The 26,918-nt window shown below is 35.5% G+C and overlaps 1 protein-coding gene across 1 annotated transcript; it reads left to right on the forward strand.

Moving 5' to 3' along the window:
• Positions 1–1,998: 1,998 nt before the first annotated feature.
• Positions 1,999–20,324, forward strand: RGS21 (regulator of G protein signaling 21). The gene is given in 4 exon segments (XM_069541042.1): positions 1,999–2,100; positions 2,296–2,413; positions 5,569–5,735; positions 20,121–20,324. Coding segments are annotated over 4 exon segments (591 nt in total).
• The last annotated feature ends 6,594 nt before the right edge of the window (positions 20,325–26,918 follow it).

Consider the following 26,918-nt stretch of genomic DNA (forward strand, 5'->3'; position numbering starts at 1 on the left):
ATGACACTAAGAATAGCTACCACTCATTTGAACACTTCCATTTCAAAAAGACTCCTTTACATCCAACAAGTCCTTCCCTGAATATTCCTTTTGCTTTGGGCTTAAGCAAACTCTGGCTCTCCCTGAAGGACATGGCTTGCTTCGGTGCCTTCAGAATGGATGTTGTCCATTTCCTCCAATTTCACATGCTCAGGGTTGAGAGTGAGGTCCCTGGTCTGTCGCTGCCTAGTGATTCTTTTGCATCATTTCTCCTCTTTCCTCACCCAAAACACACTCTGAAGTTAACACAATTCAACTACACCTTTAGTAACCTTCTTATCACGGTCATCTACCAGCGTCTTGAAAGTCACTGCACTGCTTCCATTGAAGGCTTTAATGCCTGCCACTATTTGGGGTTTGGCCATTCAGTCATTATTTATTTACATGTCCAACAAATATTTCTTGAACCAGACACACTGTTCTTGGTGCTGCATAATAACATATTTTCCTGTCAACAGACAACTTACATACAAATCGGGGAGTACATGTTCATTCTTGAACGATTCTGACTAGATTCTACTTCTCAGGGTTTATCTTTGATGGCTGTTCCTTATTCAGAATGGGTGTACTGTGTGGCCAGACTAGGGATCAAAACTCTCTGCATTCTTCATGGACATACCTCCACAGGTACTAAGTAGAAATTTGAGTACCATGCTAACCACCAAATTTCAATCTATAAATACACACAACATTTTAAACACGTGCGTTTTAAGCAATCATATAATTTTAGCACCATTTGATAGAATCCCTAATACTTGACAGAAGACTTAATATTTGACTCACATGAAATATAATGTAAGCATTTTACAGTAACGGTTTTCATAGTGCACACAAGCTCTTCTACAGAAAATCAGATCTTATGTCGGGTCCCATTCTGCATTTATGAAAGATGGAAATGCAACCTAAATCTTTAAAAATGTCCATTTGAATGAAAAAAAAAACATTTCAAAATGGCTTCACAGGAAATCTTGTGTCCCCAGGATTTAGTAGATCAAGGGAGACAGGAGAATCAGTTGCCTGCTATTGGGGAAGAAAGTAAAAGAAATGGGAGATAGGAAATAAGAGTAATGGGAGGTAGCAAGATGAGTTCCCTGTCATCATAGCCTCCCCATGTAGCCTCTACAAGGACAGACATTACTATCTGAAAATATAACTACAACTGCAAGAGCAGAAGGGCGCAGAGTCACTCCTAACACAAATGATGAAAACTGCAGCAAATCACACAAAGTAATAGAATAAAAAAGCTTAGAGATCGAGTCACACTAGCATATATGCTAGTAGCATCTATGTATGTAGCATAGATGCTACATACATCTAGTCACCTTGATATGCAAAAGTTTATAAGAATGACTGGATGGGAGACTCTATCTTATTATCAATCATTTTAATAGAAACCTTCAATTAGACCATTCCTTTCCATAACGAAGTCATTTGCACATCACACCTACATTATCCAAAATTTTTCTTCTGGGTAGCCGATGCCTTCTGTGGATGGCGGCTTATTTCATCAGGATCTTTGTTTATTAAGGGGAATAATGCATGATATATTTACATCTCAGAAAGTTTATATCTCAAATCTGATTTATTATTTCTACATCACATCCCTAAAAGTATACCTTCTTTAGAAGACTTAAGTCAATAAATTTTTTGACTGCTTTGGAAAAGATATTACTCTGTCCTGACTGATTCCTAGATTTAAATAAATCAACCCAGAACTGGAAGCACACCAGTCTAAAGAGAAATAAAGGCTGTCTCAGAGTAGGTAAAGACTTCTCAAAATACTATAAATAAACATTTTTAAAATCATCACATGTTAGAAATCCTTAATCAAAACTTTAAAAAAACTTTTTTAAGATGCATAATTATGAAATGGACAATTCTGGATACTGTGAAAACTTAGAAAATAGTTCATTCGTCATTATTGCTATCATGATAACTCTTCAGGAATAGACTAGTGTAATGCCGTATAAATTAACAATTAATATAGCTGAGAAGAAATTCACGAGCCTATGTAGAACAATGAGCAATCTCTCTCGTGCCTTTATTAGAATTCAAGAATTTGTAAGTATTATTAACACTGTTGGCCAGATTAATAATTTGCTGATGTCAAATTACTTCCCACTTTGATTTGCTATTGCTCTCTACTGTGGAAAACATTATATAATTCTCGTTGACCTTTTGCAGTTTAATTCATGAAGCAAAGCTAATTTAAATGATATAATTCAATAAATACACATAACTCAAATATTACTATAGGTTATAGAAGAAAAAGATCACAATGCTATTGTCAAGGGTAGATGCTGTTTCCACAGGTCACCAACTACAGAAACAACAGTGTGTTCTGAAAATATGGATACACTTTTAACCAACCAAGGTAAGATCCAACTAATAATAGGTTTAAAAATACCATGATTAAAATAAAATCATTAAATTCTGAAAGTTGTAGTCATGTTATACAGTATGAGTTTGATCAATATTTGAAGAATGAGATTCCCAAAACTCACACAAATTTATACAGGCCCAAAGTTTAAATGGAATTAGGTTGGGTCCAAAATAAGACAAGATGATAGAAATTCCAAACGTTAAAACAAAAAGAAAATCCCAAATAGGAAGTGATAAAGTTGTCATTTTCTTAGACTCATTATCATTTGATGTATATCATGACTACCTTTGTTACAAATTGAAAGACACATACAAACTATTGAAAAGTTGAAAATTTAAATAAATCACTTGTTTTTCATGTCCTGCAGGCTAAAATAAAGTTTAAGTATCAATATTTATTTCAAATGAGTTCTTACTTTAGTGAATACAAAAACATATTTAAATGTGTGTGTATATATTCATATGTACATTGTGGATATATATTTTCAATTAATATGATGGCTTAATAAGGTAATTTTGGTCAATTATAAATAAAACATCTAAGAATTTAATACAAAATAGTCATTTACAAAGATATGTAGAATTCTGCTTTTGTTATACATAATCCTGCTTGGCAGTATTTCTGTTTCATATGGGATAGAAATGACATTATAGAGACATACATAGAAAATGTTTGAAATGCAGTATTGTTTGTTCTAATCAAATGGCATTTCCACTTTAAATTTATAAAGTAAATATCAGAATATTAGAAAAGTTTAAAACATGGTAAAGCTGAATAAATTCTTCATGGCTGTTTATCTATATGCACAATTAGACTGAAATAGACAAAATTACACTTTCATTTTATGATTCTCAAATAACTAATTCCCGAAGCATAGACATAAAATAATCCACAGTACACCTAGAATCCAACTCAGGACATATATTAAAGATGTCAGAGATACGGAATTGCATTTTTGTAAGCTTCGAATGGCGTGTCTCTTTTTTCCTTAAATACATAACCAGCGGGACAGATCAGGTTTGCTAAGAGCCTCAGGAAGGTATCTGCAGGTGGAGAGTTGGCTGGGACAGCACCGCAGAACAGAGACATGGAAGGTGTTAGATGAAGGCAAATGCTTCCACCTGCAAACCTCCTGGGATTTTGTACCTCACGCCCGCATAAAGCAGAAAAGTCATAGATTCATCTGCAAAGCTGTTTGGTTTTTGCTTTTTATGAAACCAGAGAAATAGCTCTCATGCTTTTTCATGCTGTAAACGGTTAAACGACTTACCATATGACCTCCTTGTCTTGTGACCTGAGGATATGTCTCGCATGTATTAGTGTGGCTTCCGCCACCTATTGCTGACCTATTCTACCCATCAGCCCCTGCTGTGCCTAAGCAGTAGCCATTCCCTCCTGTAGAGAGTCCTCAGATGACATGATAGTGATTGTATGTACCATATTATTCCAAAGTCACTCAACATCCTATGAACATTCAAATTGTATGTATAGGGTAGATGAGTAGTTCAACAATAGTGTGTCCAAGACAGAGATAACTAGCCCCAGTTTTAGTTGTTTATTCTGTTCCCTTGTGTCCAAACAGAGCAATAGGAGGAGAAAAGAAGGAAATGGTTGTTAGTTTGATGTAGCCCTGCATTAAAATAGCAGGTGGGAAGAAAATAACAATAGTCTCTTGATCTCTAACTTCCTGTCTCTGGGATGCACTGAGATAACCCTCACTGGGAAAAAGCTTCATATGCTTTAATGACACACAAACAAAATAGTGCCAGACATGAATCTACAATATTCTTTCAGTATTATTGCTTAATCTCCTATATAAAATAGATTTTAGTCTAAACTCTGTTTAGACCTGTCCAATTCACCATTGTTTGGACCTCATGGAAAATTTTAACTGTGCTACTAAGAGGATTTTTATAACCCAAATATGTGTCACAGAATCTCAGAAGCTTCTCAGATGTATTTTTAAATGCAAGAAATGTGCAGTTAATTGAATTTTTTATAGTGCTCACATATTAACAACATCCACACTCTCCAATATTTCTACTGAGAATTTTCATTGGTACCTGAAAACCCTTTGCAGTGACCTGCTATTTCAACTCTATTTCGAATAATTAAAAGCTTGTTAAATCTATTTTTAATAGTGTTTTTAGACACTTTAATCTTGCTCCATGAAGCCCTTTTCTATTTTCTCTCACTAATCTTCACTTTCCTTCCAACCTGCAGCAACCTACGAACAGCTAACTTAGGCCCCTTTCCCATACACTTTTTTCCGATATTTTCTTTTTTGCTGGTCAATTTTTCCTTTCCCCCAATTCTCCATAAATTTATTTCTCTCTACTTTGCGACCTGAAGGGTCAGCCCTTCAGCACACAGCCAGGGAGGAGCTGCTTTGAGCGCAGGCATGGGGGCCCCCATGGCAGGTGGAAGAGAAACCCACCAACGTGTAGGAAGGCAAATCCCTCTGAGCGACAAATGCGCCAAAGGGTGTTTCCTCCTCAGAGAAACACAGTCTCACTTATGATCAGACACTGCCATCAGAAGGCTCCAACTGAAACTGAGTAACACGAACTGAAAGGACTGGCTTAGTTCAGGCAACTCTGGGAATTTGACAGTAATCTTTCTAACCTGCTACCTCTGTAGAGGCCCACTCTTAACCATCCTCGGCCTTAAAAGATTTATTAGAAGCATTACCTTCCCAAAGAAACTCTAGGAGTGCCAAAGAAGATTTCGGGGCACATTTTCGGGGCACATTTTAATGTGGAAACTAGAGAAAGGAAGAGTCTAAACAGGTGGTCACAAACTTTATTTATGAATGCAACGAATAATAAATGTGTAAATTTGGCTGAAAATAAGATAATGGGAAGAGGTGGGACCTATGAGAATCCCAGACTTCAAGTACTACCTGTTATTATTCAATTTAAAAAATGCTAATTGTAGAAATACAGATATAAATGTTTTATGTTTATGACTACTGATCCAAAATAAAGTTTTCTAAAGTTAAAAACTAAAATATATAAATGTTATATTTAGAGGGATGATAAATATTTGTCACTGAATCCTCAAATGCTCACCCTATACAACGTACTTGTTTTGGTCGTATGACTGCACTGTGTGATATAACAAATTTTTTCTCATATATCTTATAGCTGGTCTAGATGCTTTTTGAACATTCCTAAAATCAGAGTTCAGTGAAGAAAACGCTGAGCTCTGGCTTGCCTGTGAAGACTTTAAGAAAACAGAAAGTGCAGAAAAAATTGCTTCCAAAGCCAAGATGATTTATTCTGAATTCATTGAAGCTGATGCCCCTGAAGAGGTGGGTGAAATATTCCACAATAGTGAATATTTATCTGCTAACAAATCTGCTCCCCACTGAAAGGCGCGAAGTCCATCTTGAGGGAAATTAAATTGTCACTATGTATTCAAACAGAAAATGTTGGTAAATTCAAAAAGAAGTTCCTTACCGTGATCCTCTGGCACTGATTCAGCAAATATTTTAAAGCACCTTCTATGTGCTTAAAGGTTTCTGTTTTCTGAGCACGACACGCAGGCTCTTAAAAATAGTCTAATATGTCAAAAATTAACAGCTCTACAGAAATCCTACTTAAACGTGCTGCTGGATTTCAAATTCACTTTCATTTTCCCTTTTGTAAACCACGGAGGTCAATTTGGAATAAAATTTTTAAAATCAAAAAGGTATGTATGTGAGGGAAAAAACAACTACTAACCAACAGTGTAAATTCTTTACATTTAGTACTTTGGAGACCGACAAACAGCATATAATAATGTCTTCCCTTCCAAAAGAGGGGTTTGCTTACCTTTATTTCGTTGATGGCTGTTGGGCTGCACCCCGCTGGCCTACGAGGCCTGCACTTGCCCAGCTTCAAGACAAAAGAAAGAGCCCGGACTCAGCGAAAGAGTCATCAATGGTTTAATGGATGGCGGAGCTTAAATGTCTGAAGCAAGGTCCTGGAGCGACACCCCACCATGTGTGGTGGACGGCGGGCAGGACGTGGTGGCCGACGTCGCAGGGGAGTCGGGGCGGGGGGGGGGGGGGAATAGGGAGGTTACCATTTATAGGGGGAATTGCCATCAGCTTGGCTCACCGGTTACCAGGGAAACCAGCAGAGGGGCAGGGCCCTCTTAGCCCCTCTGGCTAAGTACCTTCTTGGGGCAGAGGTCTTCCCTTATTAAACTATCAAAGGGGAGCCATTCTGATATAAAGATTAGATCACTAGCTGGGGCTGAGGGGCAAGTATGTAGAAAGGGCCTTAGAGAGAAACCTGCAATGACTCCAAGAATAGACCCCATAAAGTGTTTTATGTGTGTAACATCTCATTTATATTTGACTTCATTTCCAGAGCCAGACCATGATCATCTCTGCATACCCCCTTAATGTTTAACTATATATATATTTTAAAACTTCTTTGATTCCTCACTAAATATAACATAGGCAGAGAGTTTTAATGCATAAGCGGCAAACAGGAACCTATATGAAACTACTAGCACCAAACATAAACCACTAGCACAAGTCATCATCTTTCCCTAGAGCTGAAATACCGATATCCTCCTAAGTGACAGTTACTAAATTCTCTAATCCAAAATTAAAATTCATGGTATGAGAAGTTATTGTACTAGTGAGAACAGAGGACAGCATAGATGAAAGGCAAACATTTCCGAAAATCTAGGGCATAAAGTTGCCGTATCAATAGTTCAAGTTTTAGATGGACATTAATTACTGTAGCATATATTGGTAAAGTATAACATCACAGAGATGTGAAACAATTGAAGCTTAGCCTGAAGTTCAAAGGGGGAAAGAGAAAAGAACATAACTCCTGTGGAGCTATTTCAACATTCATTTCCCAGTCACTATCTAAAAATCAATAAATAATTCCAGAAAACTGAAAATGTATTATATAAGATTTGTCAAGTTGATTAATGTCTCATTCCCTAAAAGGCTTTGAAATCAACTCTAGACATATCCTACTTATTGTGGTATTGGTTTGAAAGCCAGATGTTTTTCTTCTTTATGAATCCATCTACTGAATGATTATTTTAAGACAACATTCTCAAATATTATGTATAAAAAATCTTCTAGTAAGAAATGTAATCTTTTAATTATAGCTGGATTCAAAGTTACAATATATAATAAATTATCAATTTGGACAAAATAGTTTTGTTTTTTTTCCTAATCTTCCCTTCCAAAATAAATTTATATGGTAATAATTTAAAAAAATAGTACAGCTACTACTTTAGGACATAAAACTTTCATACTTTTTAATAATTTGTCCATCTAATTAATTTTTACTACATGAAATATAATTAAATTTATGGCTGCTTTTCAAATAATAGATTACATTGTCTCCTTGAAGTGTCTAAAGAGGTTATTATTGGGTATGACAAAATTCTCATTGAAGACAAAGAAGTGTGTATATACATTTACAACAGTCATTGTCTTCCCAATTATTTGCCATTAATTATTTCCAATTCCAATTACTAAAGTGCATTTGTCTCTTATATACCAATTGCAGTCTTCAAGGTATCTCTCTATAGTCCATCAGTTACACATTAAACATAATATGACTGTTAGTATGATTCATTAAATGGAGTTATTTTTGAGTGCCTGTTCCCACAATGAAGTCACAGAGTAGAAGGGGAGATTGACATGTGATAAAAAACAGTCAAATACAAAATAAGCAATTTAATAATTTAAATAATTAAAGTTTGTTATTAGCACAGTGGGAAAGAGCGATTAAGTCTATCTGGAGAATTTAGGGACCGATTTGCCAGGTGGTTCACATATGAAAAAGATATGTCATTAAAAATAAGCAATATTCATCAAGAGAGCAAATGAAAAAAGAATATTTCAAACTGCGGGCACAGTGTGCAGCCTGGATGTACAAAGCTCCCTAGCGTTTTCCAGAAATCACAAGCATTTGGATACTGCTAACAAGAAGCAGGGGGATAAGGCTGGCCAGGCAGCAGTAGAGATAAAGAGAGGGTGGGAAGTAGCTTAGATTTATCTAGTAGGTGGGCTTCACATGACAAAGTGGTATATTTGATATGGAGGTTGGAAAATATGATTTTCCTAAGTGGAAAATTAATTCAAGAATGAGATTCATATGACAGTATTCTCCATTTTTCTATATTCAATTATAGCTGTAAAACTGACTCTCATAAAGAATCAAAATTATAACCAATTTCCTTGGTAGAAAACCCTAAAACAGAGAACAATGACAAGGTCACATTATCCAGATGTCTATTAAATCCCATTTAGTTTCTTTTCAACTTTTTATGTCTTTATTTCCTCACCTACAAAGTTGCAAGCATGACAATAATTGTTAATTGATGCAAATAGACAATTTACAATTAGACTATATACTAAATTTACCAAATGATCCCTATCTATAAATTGATGTTAATAATGGTTCTCAGTTTCCTATTCTAATAGGCAAAACTGCACACAAAAATTGAAATTTCAGGTCTCTATGAGAGATAATAATAATCGCACTGGACCTCATGCCCTCTCCTTTACAGTGTTACCATCTCTCTGGTTTCTACACTAATCATGTGATGCAGTGGAAAACCTGAAGGTTAGAGATACAGATTCAAATCCTGTAATCTTGTGGTGATCTATTTCACCCCTTTGAGCCTTAGTTTCTACATCTAAAAATGTATCTCTGAAAAAGCATGTAGCAACCACACAGGAGAGATGAGAATGATGAATGAGATCAAGTGTCTAGGGTCTACATGGGGCAGAACAGGTTTTAAAAAGTGTAATCCTTTTTTTTTTTTTAGTTGGAGTATAGTTGCTTTACAATGTTGTGTTAGCTTCTACTGTTAATCCCTTTTTTCTTTACACAAGTCACTGTAAGTGCTACTGAATCTACCGGAAAACACCCATTAACTAACTTCAAAGAACACTTGAGGAAAAGCCACAAAAGACTTGATAAACGTATATATGTGAACACAAATTAGAAAAACATGACAGCAAATCACTAGTTTCAGATAGAAAGAGCTACTCATTGAATGGATTGTACCGAAATATTTTCAGAAGGTACTGCAGGAAAAAAAAATAACTGTGAGCCAGATATTTTGACTAAGTGATTTGAAAATGAGAAAATTATTAGATAAGCAATATATATTTTAAAGTGGGCTTACTTTGCACACAGTAAGAACTTGTGAGTGGCAAAGAAAAAGAATTCTTAAACTTGTATTTATTCTTCCTTCAATTCGGACCACTAATTTCATAATATTTGGAAATTTTCAAAAAAATATTACTTGGTTTCAAAAGAATGTAAATCTTCAAAAAATTAAATAATATTTTTATATTCAGCTAAGACACTGACATATTTTAAGTATTTATGTTTTATTTATATCATTTATATACATTATGTTTGTATCATCACTCCCTTATATTAGAAAGAAAATTGGTCAGGATGGAAAATATGTGATTAAAGAGACAACTATGTTGATTGTCATTCTGTGAGATTAGAAAATGTTCCAAATCATACTACATTGTAATATTGAAAACTTAATATAAATTTAACTTCATAGTATGACCAATCCAGGAACCAATACATTGGCAGTTTCTTAAGTAAAAAATATTAGTATAAAATATTTAATTCCTAAATGTATTTATTAAATGTGAGGACATCATAACATGAAACAGAAGAAACTACAGTCATAAAGGAAAAGATGTCTTAATGGGTTGTGCAGGACGCTTTTTCAAATACCTGTCTGGATTTTTTGCTTTTATTTTTATTGTAGTACAATGTTATTTATTGACTCGTATTTTTATTTCACATCAATAGGTGCTTATTCTGTGCCTATGATTCACCTTCATTAGATAAATTCCCTCCATTGGAAGGGAAGCTGGGTCTAGGCAAGAGAACAGGTAATAAACACAGAAGTATAATGCAATGTTTTGTGTGAATGAGGCAGCTCGATAAGAAAATCCAAGAAAATAAAACAGGTTGAAACTATAGTTTGGCTCAAAAGAAACTTTCAACCTAATTGGGTTAAAAAATGAAATTTCTAGAACTGATTTCTAGGACTAAATTAAGTTCTAATTTCTAGAACTTTGCTATTTTTTTCTAGGAAAAAAATAGGAAAGCAACAAATATTTAAGTGCCAAAAAAAAAAAAAAAGAGAAGTAAGAGGTGAAATTGTTTGCATTATACCTAAAAGGACATAATGATTGAATAGTTCTGAGGCAGGATATTGAGATAAGGCCTTTATTTTAAATGAGGTTAGTTTTAAACTGAGTCTTGAGGGAAGAGATAGATATATGAATTCTTGGTAGAGAGAAGCCCATGGGCAACTAGAGGCATTTCCTGATATTACTGGAATGCCAATTTTGTATCTTCCATTTTGTATTCCTATTTTCTTTGCATTTTTTAAGTGTCACTTCCACAAGGTGCTGATGTTATTTTGAGTCTTGGTCCTGCCCCACAAGTTGCTGCTTGCCAACAGTGCCCCCCAGCTACTGAATCACCTCCAGATAAAATGTTTGCTTGTTTATTAATTTCCTAAGTTTCTGTACACTAATCAATAGATAGGTGTCTATCACATACCAAGCACCTTGCTGGTGCCACTAAGAAAAAGACAGTCTCTGAATAAATAAAGCTAACCATCGTGGTGGGAAAACTGTAGTATAAAAAGGTAATTACAATAAACTTCCATGAGTGTTGAGATAGGGAAACACAGGTGATGTGGTCTCATGCAACAGAAAAATCCAAGTCTAAGGGATCAGGAAGTGTACCTCAAAAGAAGTTAATTAGTAAGCTTTGGTCAGAAATTTGAGTGTAGATGAAAACAAGACAAAATGGGAGGAGGGAAGGATGATAGTAGTGGAAGTGGAGGTCAACCAAAGGACCCACTGGTGCCTAGAAGGCTAGTCCAGTAGTGAAAGAAGCCTAGTACTGGGTGCCTTGGAGTATAAGTGCAGGCAAGAGCACCTCCTGCAACCCAGTGATTTCTGCTCCTTATTTATTTTGTCTTAAACTAAAGGGATCTCTTAAAAAGGAAGAGACAGAGAGACAGAGAAAGAGACAGAGAGAGAGAGAGAGAGAAAGAGGAGAAGGAGAAGGAAAAGGGGGAGGGAGAGGGGGAAAGAAAGAAAAGCAGAGCTAAAGAAACCATAAGCCACATCTGTCCAGGACTTTTACATGGACTGTCTGATTTGATCACCATGTTCACTATCTTAGGGAGGCATTACAATCATCTACCCTATACAGGTGAAAAAATGAACTGAGCCTTAGAGAGAAAATGATGGGTCCTACAGTCATTAAGGTACACAGCTCATGAGGACATAGGTCTTCTGCCCAGGCTTTTACATGTTAAACTCCTTTCTTAGATCTACCACTTATTTTCAATGTTCATGACACAGCCTGGGAACCTTGGTGTTTACGCTAAAGGCAAAAACATAAAATTATCTTGTCACACAGAGTCTATCTTCCTTTCTGTCAAAAGCTGTATTTCTCTTCTCATATTCCCTCTAATTTGTATAACTTCTTAAACTATAAAGCAAAACAAAGTGGCAGGAATATTTCTTCTAATAACCTGCAGTATCATTTTGGCCCTCTGAAAGAATGATTGCTGCATTTCAACTCAAAAACAAAATGCTCAGCTGTTTGTTTTTTATTGAAGTATAGGTGCTTTACACTGCTGTGTCAGTTTCTGCTATATAGCAAAGTGAATCAGCCATAGGTATATATCTAACCCCTCTTTTTTTGGATTTCCTTCCTATTTGGTCACCACAGAGCACTGAGTAGAGTTCCCCATGCTATACAGTCAGTTCTCATTAGTTATCTATTTTATACATGGTAGTGTGTATGTGTCAGTCCCAGTCTCTCAATTCACCCCATTCCCCCTTCCCCACTTGGTATCCATACTTTTGTTCTCTACGTCTGTGTCTCTATTTCTGCTTTGCAAATAAGATCATCTGTACCATTTTTCTAGATTCCACATATATGCATTAATATATAATATTTGTTTTTCTTTTTCTGACTTACTTTACTAGGTATGACAGTCTCAAGGTCCATCCACGTCTCTGCAAATGACACAATTTTGTTCCTTTTTATGGCTGAGTAATATTCCATTGTATATGTGTACCACATCTTCTTTATCCATTCCTCTGTTGATGGACATTTAGATTGCTTCCATGTCCTGGCTATTGCTTTTTGAATTTGCACATGTCCCTGCACTACTTAATCTTGGATTAGCATGGTGGGGTTGGTGAAGGAAACCAGTCAATCTGACTCTCTTTCAGCTGCTCCAGATAACATTTGCTATCTACATCTATTTTTAACAATCCATATCCATCATGCTTTTATATGTTATGATCACATATATTTGATTATTTTTTCCATTTCTCTTGTCCAATTTAAGGTATTAGTACTGCCTCCCATCTCGTGTCACTTATTTCTGTCTTTAAAACCAATCATAACAAAAGGATACAGTCCTGTGCAAGACGGATTCCTTCTTGACGTTACAAACTTGGCTATTCTCAACTTTTATAGCCGCCCTTGAGAATATATTTCAGGATATTCGTGTGCGTTTAATGATGCCAAAAACGAAGTAATACTAGAGGTTTTAGTGGTGATTAAACAGAATTATGTAACCAAAAACATGATTATAGGCGGCTTTAATTTGAATAGTAATTTTTAAGCTCTGTTGTGAATGAGGTCTAGGAAGCTGCCTGCCCTATTTGAGCAAGGCGTTTTACATATGCATGCACACACTTTTTGCATAATGACAGTCTCCTGCTACACTATACATTCTAAATGAGGAAAAGTCTATCTCATTTGAATGTGAGAGCTCAACTGAGAACTTTTCATTCAAATTATGTAAAAATATATAAAGCACAGTTCAGGGTCACAAGAGAGCCAAAAGGTACAGTTTAAAATGCATTCTTCCTGCTAAAATAATTTGTTGGAAGCCAAAAGAATTTAAAACTGCTAGTATAGAAGTGAGGAATTGGCTTGCATAACTTGCAGTTATCCAAATCACCTGAGTATTAAAATATCTCTGGCTCATTATAATAATATCGTTTTTAAACAACCATCACAAACACCAGTCAGAAGGTAGTCATTTTAATGCAATGGATTGTTGTCAATGTCAGCTGTGTCAAGGCCTTTTCAAAATTGACAGGATTTAAAAGCTGCTAAACAGCTGCGATGACATCTCAGCTGTCATTCCATGAGAATCACAAGCCTAAGTCTTGTTTTCTGAGATTGGCAGTGCAGTGGTCTCAGATAGCTAAGGTAATTCATGACCTTTTGAAAAATAAGCAAATTAAAGGTATTTCTCAGTATCCTTGAAACTTAAGTGTATCCGTAGAAACAAAATGCAAGTGATTATTCACATCGGTAAATAATATAGATATAACTGTGTTTATTTCATCAGTCAATACGACATTCAACCCATGCTCTGGACCTACTAATTTGAGATCCTCAGACAAGGCTAAGCTTCCCTGTAATTCCCAAGCAGCTCAGGAGGGACTCAAGACCACACAGTTGGAAGGTCTGCATCTCTAGAGGGTTACCACCTGATAAGATGTCTGCCTTCAAACTACTCCAAGATTAACATCTCCTCTGTTCTTACTTTTTGAGATAGAAATTGATACAACTCAGCCAAAAGTCAAATTTGAGATAAATGCAAAGTTGGGGGTGCAGTTCGCAGACATGCCTTCAAAAGTGATTATATTAAAGGAATGTATATGTCAAAATATATATTAGGCCTAATATTTTCACTTTTGTCCTGATACTGAAATTTCAGGGAAGTCAAGAAGAAAAGACAAGGCACCTTGGGTAGACTATTCTCAAACCTCACCCGGATTGACTCCTCAGGAGCATTTAACAACGGTGATCACCCTCTCTTAACTGAAATACTATCTTCAGTTGGCTTCTAGGACTCAATTTCTTCGTCTCTTACTGACTCCCCCCCTTTTATAAAAATAAATTTCTTTATTTTCATTTTTATTTATTTTTGGCTGTGTTGGGTCTTCGTTGCTGCACAGGGGCTTTCTCTAGTTGTGGCGAGAGGGAGCTACTCTTCATTGTGGTATGCGGGCTTCTCATTGTGGTGGCTTCTCTTGTTGTGGAGCATGGGATCTAGGTGCGCAGACTTCAGTAGTTGTGGCACGTGGGCTCAGTAGTTGTGGCTCGCAGGCTCTAGAGCGCAGGCTCAGTAGTTGTGGCTCATGGGCTTAGCTGCTCCGCGGCATGTGGGATCTTCCCGGACCAGGGTTTGAACCCGTGTCCCCTGCATTGTCAGGCGGATTCTTAACCACTGCGCCACCAGGGAAGCCCCTTCACCACTCTTTAACAACTTATTTTGCTGTTCCTACTCATAACCCAGCACACACTATCATGAGAGGAGGCAGTTCTCCTCTACTATCTGCTTACATTTACTCCCCCAGTGATCTCTTCCAGCCCTCTGGCTTTAAGAGGGCATCTCAAACTTAAACAAATCTGAGTCCTAATTTTCTTAAACCTTTCTTCTACCTGAGTCTCTCCATCTCGGTTAATGGCAACTCCATCCTTTTTGCTCTGGCTAAATAGCTGATAGTCATACTTGGTTCTCTTCTGCTTACATGCCTTATCCAACCCATCAACACTCTGTCATCTCATTCTTCAGAATATTTCTAAAATCCAGTCATCCTTAAAGATTTTGTTCCTCATCCCAGCTCATAAATATTCAATCACAAGTTCCATCTATTCTACTTTCTAAATACCTTTGAAATCTATGCATTTCCCTTCATTCTCTGTGACATGACCCAGCCTAATCCACCATGATTGACCACCTGAATTTCTGGTATGACTTCCTAACTTTTCTTCCCTTTATCCACACCTAGTTGTTATACCATATAGCAGCCAGTGATATGTTTTTTTCAAACATGTGTTTATTATCAGTACTGTACTTAAAATTCTCCTCATTGCTCTCAGGTTAATTAAAAATTATTTAACAAGACCTATAGAAGTCTATGTGGTCTGGACCTTCATGCCTTTCCAGACTGTTGCCCTTTTCCTCCTGAAAACCCACTGGGCTTCTTCCAGTTTTCCCTCCCATGTCCAAGTCCCCTCCTTAAACTTATATACCCATAATAATACCTTGATTCTCAGCTTACAATCTCATTTCTTTCAAAAAGCTTTTTTTTCAGAAGGTGTATTTTTCCCTTTGGATTACTTTCTCAAAATCTGTCTTCTTGTCTGACTTTCAACATAATCATCTTTATATAGTCAGATCTTAGCGTAATTCCTAAGCACCCATTCAGTGAAATACTTTAAATGAATAAATTACAGAAATGACTAGCAAGAAACAACTACTTTTTCAGATGAGGTGGGTTTTTTTCCCCAGAAAAATAGGGATGATAATACTATCCATCTTACAAGTGTGTGTAAAGTAGCCATATAAAGACTTAGCACAACAGTAGTAATATCTGATGAATGTTAACTATTATTATTTACAGTTAAAGTAATCATCTTTAAACATTCTTAGGGTTATTTTAGAGATAATGACATTGCTTAAATATTTGAAAATGGGAGAAGACACAGTCACCAAGGAAAAAAACCCAGGAAGAGAAGACTTGGCCAAGAACTTAGATAATGCATATCTGCTCTGCTCATACTTTGAGGGACATGCAGAGAAAAAAGAATTAATGAAAAAAATAGGGAAAAGATAGCAGATAAAAGATAGGTAAATTCCATGCCACAGGCTACTGATTTCCCTTTGTAGTGACAAATCTTCTCTCTCTGATTATCAGATTGAATACTTAACATTAATAGAAGCCATTGTATCCAAATCTGTTTAAACAAGAAATCAAATTTCTTAAGATTTTTACATCAAAATAATGTATGATGATAAGGAAATTACAGTGACTTTCCGTCTGTGATCAGGGAAGGCTTCTTGGAGGATATTCAACTTAAGCTGAATCCTAAGGGATTTAGGATAATCCGTACAGAATAAAACTGTGGAGGCAAGTGGGATTTTAGATGGTGAAACAGCATAAACGAGGGCTTTAGATACAAAATTCACTTTCGGAACAGAACGTAGACCAACTTTGTGGATATCACCAAAGATAAGTAGGAGATGATTTCAAAACAACACTTTGAAGTCCAGGTAGGAGGAAGCTCAGATGCCAGGGTAAAATGTTTAAATTTTATGCTATAGAAAGTGATGCCTTGTCAGCTGAACATTCATATAATGAAAGTGATATTTTGGTGAAACTGATATAGTAATGCTGTCCACAGTGTGTAGAAGGGGAGGTATCAGGTAAGAGGTAGATTCCATGGTTTAGGGAAGAGATTACATTATAAAAGGTTAAACTGGAGAGATAGGAGTGAGAATGAAAAACAGCATTGTGAAATTACAAAATAAAAGGTGAATAAGGAAAGCACATACACACACACACACACACACACACACACACACACATACACACACACACACAGAGGGAGAGAGAGAGAGAAAGAGAAAGAGAGAGCGAGGGAGAGAGACCAGAGGGTAAAAGAGGTGGCAGAGATGATTCTTATGTTTCCAGCTTGAACAATTTGGAGGAAAATAATGACATTTATACAAACACGTGGGTGTGATATTTTGTCACTGACATTAAACTGAATTGCCAAGACGCAGCTTCAAAAGACTACTGATTATCCCCTGGGAATGGTGTCTCTGCTCATCACTTAGCTATCAAGAGCTGATGTTGGCAGCTTCTTGGCAGGAAAACAGGCAAATCAGAAAAGTGAGAGGGATAAGTCAGAAGTACAAGCTTAGTGTATCTGAACAAATCATAGTAATTATCAGTATCATATTGAAATGGAATAGTTCTGCTTAAAATTTTACCATGATTTTTAACAAATGTAGAGCTTTTTTCCACTTTGTTTGTACAACATGCATTTATTGAATCCTTACACTGTGCAAGGCATAGTGAGGGGCAGGCAAAATGTCAATCTTATCTAAGTAACCCAAAGCCCTTTCAGAGGTCAGAAAAGGGGAAAAAATCTACAAGTAAACCTCACAAGGTAGATGCTATTTGAATGTAGTCTTAAGGACATAAAAGGTTGTGAAAGACTTAGGTGAGAAGGAGTGATTTTCAGCTAGACTGGGATGGTATGGGAAAATATTCATCCATAACAAAATATAAGAAATTGGAGGGGCAGTGTCTACCTTAGTGGGGATACAGGGCACACGGAGAGGAGAAAAATGTATAGGTTTGGACCATATTGTATAGGTCATGAATGCCAAGATCAGGGCTTTGGGTTTTTTAAGTAGGGAATGAGGAGATACTGAAGGTGTTCAGTTCTGATTAAAATAATAAGGCAGCACTCTGCACCAGGCACACACTGGCCCTGCTATCAGTGGAAACTCACCCAATGACTGAAGGCCTAAAGGAGTTAACTTGCGATATTTACCTTTATGGGGGATATAAAGTTCAACAAATTGCAGATGACACCATTAAAGAACGAACAGCATAGTTGAAGGAGGAAACGGGCAACATATATTCTCATATCCCCACAACACAAGATAGGATTTATGAAACAGATTATACTAGATGTTCAGAAACCACTACAAGATCTTGGTAATACCCACTACTCATTGATTCCGTCCATGAGGCAGGCACTATACTAGATTCATGACATGTTATCATGCCACCTCCCCGCTCAGAACACTTCAGTGTCTTCCCATTGCTTCTAGTAGAAAGATAAGAACCCCTTACCAAAGCACATAAGCCCCCCAAGACTTGGCCTCGGCCTCCTCTCCCAACCTAGTCACAGGAACTTTTTTCTCACACCCTGCACCCCTGCCATGCAGGTACGAGGCTCTTCAAACACAACCAATTCTTTCTTGCCTCAGGGATTCTGCATTTGTTTATTGTGCCAGAAATGGTCTTCCCCAGATTCTTAGAGAACCTGCTTCTTCTCATCGTTCAAGTGTAAATATAAAATAGTACTAGTTATAGTATTAGTATAATACTAAGACTACACAGAAAGTATATAGTATTTTCCCCAAATATAGAAAGCACCTGGCACATAACATACCCCAAAATATTTGTGGAATCAATGATTTTATGGATCATCTCACTTTAATTCTTGCAACCACTCAGTCAAGAATGGCCAAGCTTCAAGATAAAAAAGCAGAGCTTGAAAATATGAAAGTAACTCACCCCAGGTCAGCAACATCATAAGTGTTAGAGCACAGATTGGAAAACTATTCTAAAATCTTACCAGTACGCCACACCATCTTCCTGTATGAAGAAGCAGAAATTGATTCCTTCGAGGAAGTTGCAGCATTTCATCTGGAACTTTGATGGAGGACCTGAAAGGATGATCAAAGAAATACAAAGCAGATGTAATCTGGATCCCTGAGTAGCTGAAATCGCTAAAGAAAGAAAATATCAGTGAGCAAATAGTAGTCTTTGATGATTCTTTTCAAAATAAAGTTTTTTTCTTTTGTTCTTTTCCTACAATAATAATACTGAAATAGTTTGATATTACTTATCTCATTTAGTCCTTAAAACACTCTAAGACAGATGTTATTATTATCCTCTCTTATACCATAGAAATCAAAAATTGAAGGAAACTGTAGAACTTGCTTTACTCATATGAATAGCAAGTAAGTAGCAGAGGAGAGATTTGATTGAAGGTCTACCTGCCTATCTTTTAACTTCAATTCAATAAACATAAATTGTTATTTATAGTCTTTTACCAGACCCCCAAATTCTGGCATTTTTATAGTCTCCCACATTTTACCAAGAGACATTATAATTCTATTCAACAAATATTTACTGACTGCCTATTATGTGGCAGATAATTGGCTAAGTGCCAAGAAATAAAATGATAAATAAGACAGATATAGCACCTGCCTTTGGTGAGCTTTGAATTTTAAGATTCAAATCTCTTTCGCGCTTCATGAATATTTCCAGTTTAAGTAAAACAACTTGGATGTGAAATTTTCTGCTTCTCAAAATATATCCTGGAATATGGGTAGAACTGGACAAGTATCTCCACAAGGTTGGGGCATTTTACAGATTTGCAGGTGAATGATGTGTTCAATATAATAGATCTCTATTACAGCTTGCTAAGAATAGTTACATGTGGTAGTGCTCAAGGGACAAGAATATATATACACACACACACACGTATATATGTATATTCCATGGGAGGCATGGTGGTCTCTGAAAGGGGGTGTTATTTGGTCCATTTTGGCAAACAAAAAGAAATACAAATTAGGATGAAAAGCAGCATTATGGGAAACAACACGGGGAGGTATGGAGAATGGGAATGGATTGGTGAAAGCCAACCTAGTAAATTCTAATTATTGCTCTGCCTATGAAAAGTACATTTTACATATTAAGGTCAAAGTACTAGAAAGAAATCTAGGATGGGAGGGAAAAGAAATCTAAAATCATACAATTTCTTGTTTGCCTTTCACTTTGCCATTTTTTGTAATCTCAAAATAAGGCTTGACCTCTTCTCTGTCAATGCCAACACTTTCAACCTAGGAAATGTAATTAAACTGAACATGTGTTCTGCATTCCAGAAAATGAATATGTGACCTCTCTGTTGTTTAGATTAGATTAGATTAGATCAGATTAACTTTGTGTTTAGAAAAAAAATTCAAATCATATGTGTATCTACCATCTGTTTAAACCACGCGTTCTTTGATTAAACTAACGCAATGAAATTTGTTTCCACAGATTAACATTGACTTCAGTACCAGGGACCTCATCTCAAAGAATATTGCAGAACCAACTCTCAAATGTTTTGATGAGGCTCAGCAGGTGATCTACAGTCTGATGACCAAGGATTCTTTTCCTCGATTTCTAAAGTCAGAGATTTATAAGAAACTGGTAGATAGCAAACAGGTTGGAAATCATAAAAAATGGCTCCCTTTCTTGTAAAGAAGGTAAATGACAAACTAACCATCAGATTATAATTAGGGGGAAAACAAGTGATAGGATAGATCAACTCAATCACTATACTTCAAGGCTAGAATGTTTTAAATATACAAACACAATGTAAGTTTTTCTAGGGTTTAGAATTCATGTTTTACTCCAATAGAAAAATAATATTTTATATCTGAAGCCTGAATGTTTAAGTCATTTGTTTAGAATGTGTTTATTTTATCAGGTACTTAAAAATCTCCTACTGGGAGAGTACAAAGGAAGTTTATAGACATATAATACACTCAAACCATAAATGGATATTCTTATGACATTATAAATTCAAGAAACTATATATCTTCATGTTGCTGCATGGGAGACTGTTTAGCATCATATAGATGATTTTAAATACCATTTGCATTAGTCAAAACCTCACTTCTGTAAAAAGAGAAATTCTAAACCAAAACATAACCCTTCATTTAGTGTATCAACGATTCCTTTTCAACCAGGATCTGATAATGTGGTGGTTATCTAAACTGGTATAGCCCTCAGATTAATGAAAAAGAAAAATGGCATATATATATATATATATATATATATATGCCATTGATCAAACTGTCAAAATAGATCACTTGGTTTAATTCAATGACACACATAGGCATGTATGAAAAGGACCTTGAGGGTTGGGAGGATTGGTTTTCTTAGATCAATACAAATATAAAGGAATGAGAAGGAATAAGGAACATGGTTAAGTCCTTATTTGATGAACTGCATAGCAGTGACTATCCCATAAAATAAAAAATTACTGCAATATTATCTACTCAAATAACTGTGGAGTTAAGTATCTATTCACTCCTTCAGCACTGGAACTTGTTTATAAAACTCAAAGAGATTTTTTTAAATGCAGTTATTTTGAGATGTTCCTAAAATTGCCCTCTTTCTACATGTAAATGTCCCATGATAATTACGAATAATTTCACGTCCATATGAAAAGCTATAAAGATTCAACAGATCTTCCATGTTTCCATTTTATTTTCACAGATTTATTTAACTTTGTTGATATCTGTATTTTGCAGATTATTTGAACATTAGAAAATGCAGGAAAAATAGCAGGATTTATTTTATGTTTCTACAAACCATTCGATAGACAAAATTTTGTCTCCCCTTTGTCTTGAAAAATAAACATTTAAACACATCATGCAAACGGAACATTCCCTGGACACTTGCAAATTCTTTAAAGGAAGACATTATGCACACTGATTGTGAATATTCAGTCCCCCTTAAGGCGCACTTAATGGAAAAAAGCTATATATACCCTTTTCAACATTTCTTTTGAAGGTTCCAACCTTAATTTAGTCTCTACTTAAATAGGAAATTTAAAAAATTATTCCTAGAGATGAAAAAAAAACTTTAAAAGACAGAAGGGACCTTAGAAATTAAAATCACATCCCCTCCTTTTAGACGTAAAACCCCGAGATCTCGGTTATTTCTTAAGGGCACGTGCTGATAAGAGGCAGAGCTGGTAGGAACAGTGCTTTTCCCACGGGGCCACAGCCAGCACCTTGTTCTCACAGCAGCAGAGGAATCTCCTCCCCATTAGAACTGCCGTGGCCTGAGAATCTACTATCCTACTCATCCTCAAACACCGCACTGTTCCTTTCATTGAATATGCAAATTGACCTTTTACCATCAGTTTGCAAATTCCTTCTTGTTGTCATACAGCAAGACTTCCTGTTCAGAGACTGCCTCTCAGGTTTTCTCTAAGAATGCACAGTCAGTCACAAATCAAACTTTCACCACCTAGAAGCAGATGATTGGCAGTGGGTAAAAATACAGTGGGTGTCAAAATGATCTGTTAAAAAATTGGATGTTGAATGACCTCTAAGAGATCCCAACCAGAGACCCTCACCTGCAATCCTTCCTTCTCACCTCCTGAACTCATTCCCCATCCCAGGCTATAATTATAGATGTTCTGACTTAATAGAACAGAAAAGAAAACAATTGCAAGTTTTGGGAATAAAATCAATTTCAGGTTTTTGAACACTTGGTAGTGAGGAATTTTGGTAAAACATCAGATGTATATCTTTCATATGTTGTTCTCTGTATGTCTCTTTCACTCCATATGTTACTTTATTCATCAGTTATCACTGATGAGTGATTTTATGGATGGGATTTTTAAATAAAAGATTAACTGGCAAAAAAAAATGAATAACATTAACACTCCTGGTAACATACTTAAATATTCATTAATGGTGTAATGCCATTTTCTAAAAATATTTACATCGGTTTTAAAAAATGAAGTACTTATATTAAAAACTAAGCTAAGCAGTAAGCAGTAATAAAATTACAAGATAGTGACATAGATAATGATCTTCAAATTATAAGAAGAGTTCTCCCAAGCACAGTGTTTTCTATTTCCTGACAGAAACAGAATATTCCTACAAAATATATTTTAAAGCAATTTATGTTTGCCCTCCATTAGATGAGACCTAAAGAAATCAAATGAGATACATATTCCAAAAAGAATTTTAGCTTCTTTAACAATCCAATGTGGAGCTACGATCCATGAATTTATCTAAAATGCTTTTGAATTTATTTAAATATCAAATAGTGAAAATTCATCAGTAACGAGTACTGATTCCTATAAGTTTATGCAAATACCTTGCATAGGAAGGATATATTTCAGCCTCAAAATATAATCAACAGATTTTTTTTTTTTACTAATACTATATTATAAAAATCTAAAACCTTTAGGGCATTACAAACATGAGCTAGTGTCAAACTTTATTTTCCCAAACTTTTTTTTAGTCTGTGTTTATATAGAATTCATTCTATTCGCCTTCATTGTTTTACTTTTTTCTAGAGGTTTCTAATTTTGTGTGAGGTAGTAACTATGTGTATCCATAATTTTCCTGATGAGAGTACATGCTGATATAACAAAAGCAAAAAAAAAAAAAAAGTGTTTTTCTGTTTCCTTTCTAATATCCTTTCTAATAAGCTTAGTATCATCTTGGCTTTTAAACAAACAGTAGCATTCTGGCCCATAACTTTGAAGAATAGTCTGGATTTATTTTCCAATATTTCAAGAAAAGGTCAAATCCATTATCCAGGACTTGAAGTTTAGATTAAATGGATCTTCCTTTCATTTAAATGGAAGCTGATCAGCTAATCTTCCAAATCCTACAAGCCATGTCCTAAGTTAAGTAATCAATACGAATCATTGTTAGATAACTAAAGAGATCCATTTTAAAAAAAAAAGAAAATGCTCTTTAAAAACAAAAACAATTTGGTCTCATACATTTATTTCCGGTGCAAAAATTCCATTTCTAACCTTCACCCACAAAATCCCTATATCAGTTTCACCCAATTATATCTAATGTGGGCCTGATTTGCTTCCCAACTACACAGTCTTGTAATTTATTTCATGGTGATGCCAATTAATTTAAAGTGAACTCTTCACAACTATGTGAAAAAGGTGGGATGTTGTCACAGCAGTAGTCAATTATTATATGAATAAAGAGTCACTTGCCCTGTGTTTCCCTTATTGTTTTGTCAGATTTGCCATTGCATTTTAATGGGAGAGCATGGGGAATGAATATTAAAGGAAAACTATTTACTTTAGCTATGCCATTTCAGAGGAATTTAATATGTTTTATTACAATTACTATTTATAGTGTGCATTTGAATGTAAAATATATATGCAAAATTAATTATAATCATAATTGAATAGATATTAGTGTGTGTCCAAGTATAACAAACAGAAGGTGGGAAAATAACATTTTTTAAATGACCTAATTTCTTTAAGAAACCACATCATTTTCTTCTCCTTATTTCATTTAAGATACAAAAATTGGATTGGATGCCTACTAGAGAAAAAAAAAAACCCAATGAAGTTTAACTGGGTTATTGTTTAGCCATTGAATATTTATGCCTTGTGTTGTATCCAGATTGAAGTCAGCAATGAATATTTCTGAAAAACAGAAATCTGTCTTGTTAAATTCACATTTTTTCCTGGGGTGATGATTGTTTAACTATTCCTGGATATCTCACATAAAACATCATTTCATCAACTTATATTTTTACAAATAAGAATTTTGAAGTGGTTAATTTTTTTTAAAATATGGTGTGGTTTCCTTATTCTGATACTTTTATTCATTATGTGCATTGGGGAAAATAAGTTGCAAATTAATTTTGTGAATGATGATGGCTTAGATATAAAATATAATAAATATCTGGTTCTTTTTAAAAATAAGAAAAAATTAAAATTTTCATAATGTAGGTATATTAAATATTCTTGTATTTGCTTCATATATTTTAATTAAAATATCTTACTTTAAAAGTTTCAGTTTTAGGTCTTTAAAAAGTAAATATTTTTGTGAATAATGCCTTTGAATTATTGTTTTTGTTCTTCTCTCCAAATATGTCATGTTTACCACAAAGACATATCATGAATCAAAATCATAAGACTGGTTTTCCTTACTTCTTATAAACAGAAAAGACAGAGGAAATTCCTATTATGTATTAGAAAAAATATATTTTGAAATTAATTATTCAAAGCAGTATTTGTTAAAGGTCTGAACATGAATCTTTTATGGGATCATACCAAAATCCATTATTAAAAACCAAGAGCACTTTGAGGGAGATTTAAATGTTGAATTTATGATTGAACTACTAAAAATTTGCTTTTAAAGCATGTTTATTGTAGAACAACTCTATAGATTCCTTTATAGGATTTTCTTTTTTTGCTAGAAGCAGTCTTTTAAAATGAGTAAACAAGCCCCAACACTAAAAGATTAAAGATTGATTGGAAACTTCAAACAATGAGCCCTCACTGTGTTTTAAGCCAGATAAAAGCCATTTTCCCAAATGTAGTTTTTATATTAAGTGGTAGAAACCAATGAAGAGTGAAAAGTAGCATTACATAATGGCTTGAAGTAAATTTAGAACTTCATTGAGAAATCTAAAGTTACATGAATATACTAACATATACATAGATCCTCTTAAGGTACTCTGTTTCTATCTTTTGAAAGCATTAATTACTTATTTCAACTGGTCATTTTTAAGCTCATATAAACTGTTTCATAATACCTCCATTTCAAATAGGAGTAAAGCCTCAGAAAAAAATGCAAGCAAGTATTAATCAAATTAGAAGACCTATTTTCTAAATCAATAACTTTGAAAAAAGAGGCTAAATGTAAGCAAAACACATTTATTTTCTCATTCTGTAATTAAAATTAAAATGCAATTATTAGCCCTGAAACATAAAAGAACATTTCTTCAGTCAGTATTGAAAGACCATAACAGTCTATTTATGTGTTTAATTACTACTGTCTGATCAGTTGAGTTTTAAGAATTTCCCATTGAATTAACAATTCTGAGGTAAGCAGTGTGGAAAACACAAGAGGTTTTTTAAAGTCTTCAAAAAGTGTACCATAAACTGAAAGACAGTAGAATTTGGACAGCAGCTCATAGCTTAAAGCATTTTCACAGAGAAAAGTAAGTTTTTGCTTTGTGCAACATAATATACAATTAAAAGAACTATGGTATAAATGTTAACTGCAGGATAATGTACAGGCAGAGTACGTGTTGATAATTACTATCACGGTATACAAAATATATAAATATAAAGACACGGACGAGTTAAAACGCGGTCAGCTGAGACTTGGAAAAGAAAAGTTGTGGACCAGTGTGTGAAAACGCAGGGCCCACCTACCAGAGAGGAGGGCAGGGACCGCGCCGAAAACCACGGCGCAGGCGCACTGAAGAGAGCCGGCTGGGAGAGAAACAGCGAAGATCACCTGCGGTTGACGAAACAAACGTAACGAGGGTGGATTTCAAGATTTGGGCCTTGGAAGAATAGAGGAATCATGCTACAACTAACAGAAATATCTTGTAGAAAAGCAGAATGACTGAAGGAGGATGACTTAGGTTTAATGTTAAAGGAATTCCATTCAGCAAGTGAAGTTGTAGGGCTGCCTGTGTCCCGTGGTTTTGAAGGATGTAAAAGAAATGCACGCTTCTCCTCTTTCAGCTTCCACCAGCAGTTACAAACGCTCAGGTCTTCCACTTCGAATGAAACAGCCGTATCTTATTCTTCGTCCCTGCTCTACTTCTACCATAGTTTATACTCTTCACCTCCAAGCATCATGGAAATGTGTGGTCTGCACGTGGCCTTCACTTGCTCCTCTCCAATTCGCTATTTAACTTAGTACAAGAGGGGCTTCCGTCACTGGCGCTCACTTTTCCCTGAAATGTCATGGCTGTTTGAGATTAAATCTGGTGACCAATTCCCAGCCCTCTCATGATGGCCGTTCTGTGGAACTGCACACTGTTAACTACTTCCTTCCGAATACTCGACTCATGGGATCTCTGTGACACCGTTTCCCACTAGTGCCCTTGTTTCCTAGCTGCTCCTGTTCCATCTGCTTCACAGGCTCCTCTTTCTCTGCCTTCTCCTTAGTTTCCCAAATTCAGCTTTCCATTCTCGTTCTCCTTCCCAGTCCCAGGACACTCTCCTGAGAGCATCCACAGCCCCAGTCTCCATCACTACGAATATTCTGACTCCTGAGCAATTCAGATCCTGTGAGGTCCAAAGCTTATACCGTATGGAGG

The sequence above is a fragment of the Delphinus delphis genome, chromosome 1 (assembly GCF_949987515.2).
Source record: "Delphinus delphis chromosome 1, mDelDel1.2, whole genome shotgun sequence".
Classification (NCBI taxonomy): domain Eukaryota; kingdom Metazoa; phylum Chordata; class Mammalia; order Artiodactyla; family Delphinidae; genus Delphinus; species Delphinus delphis.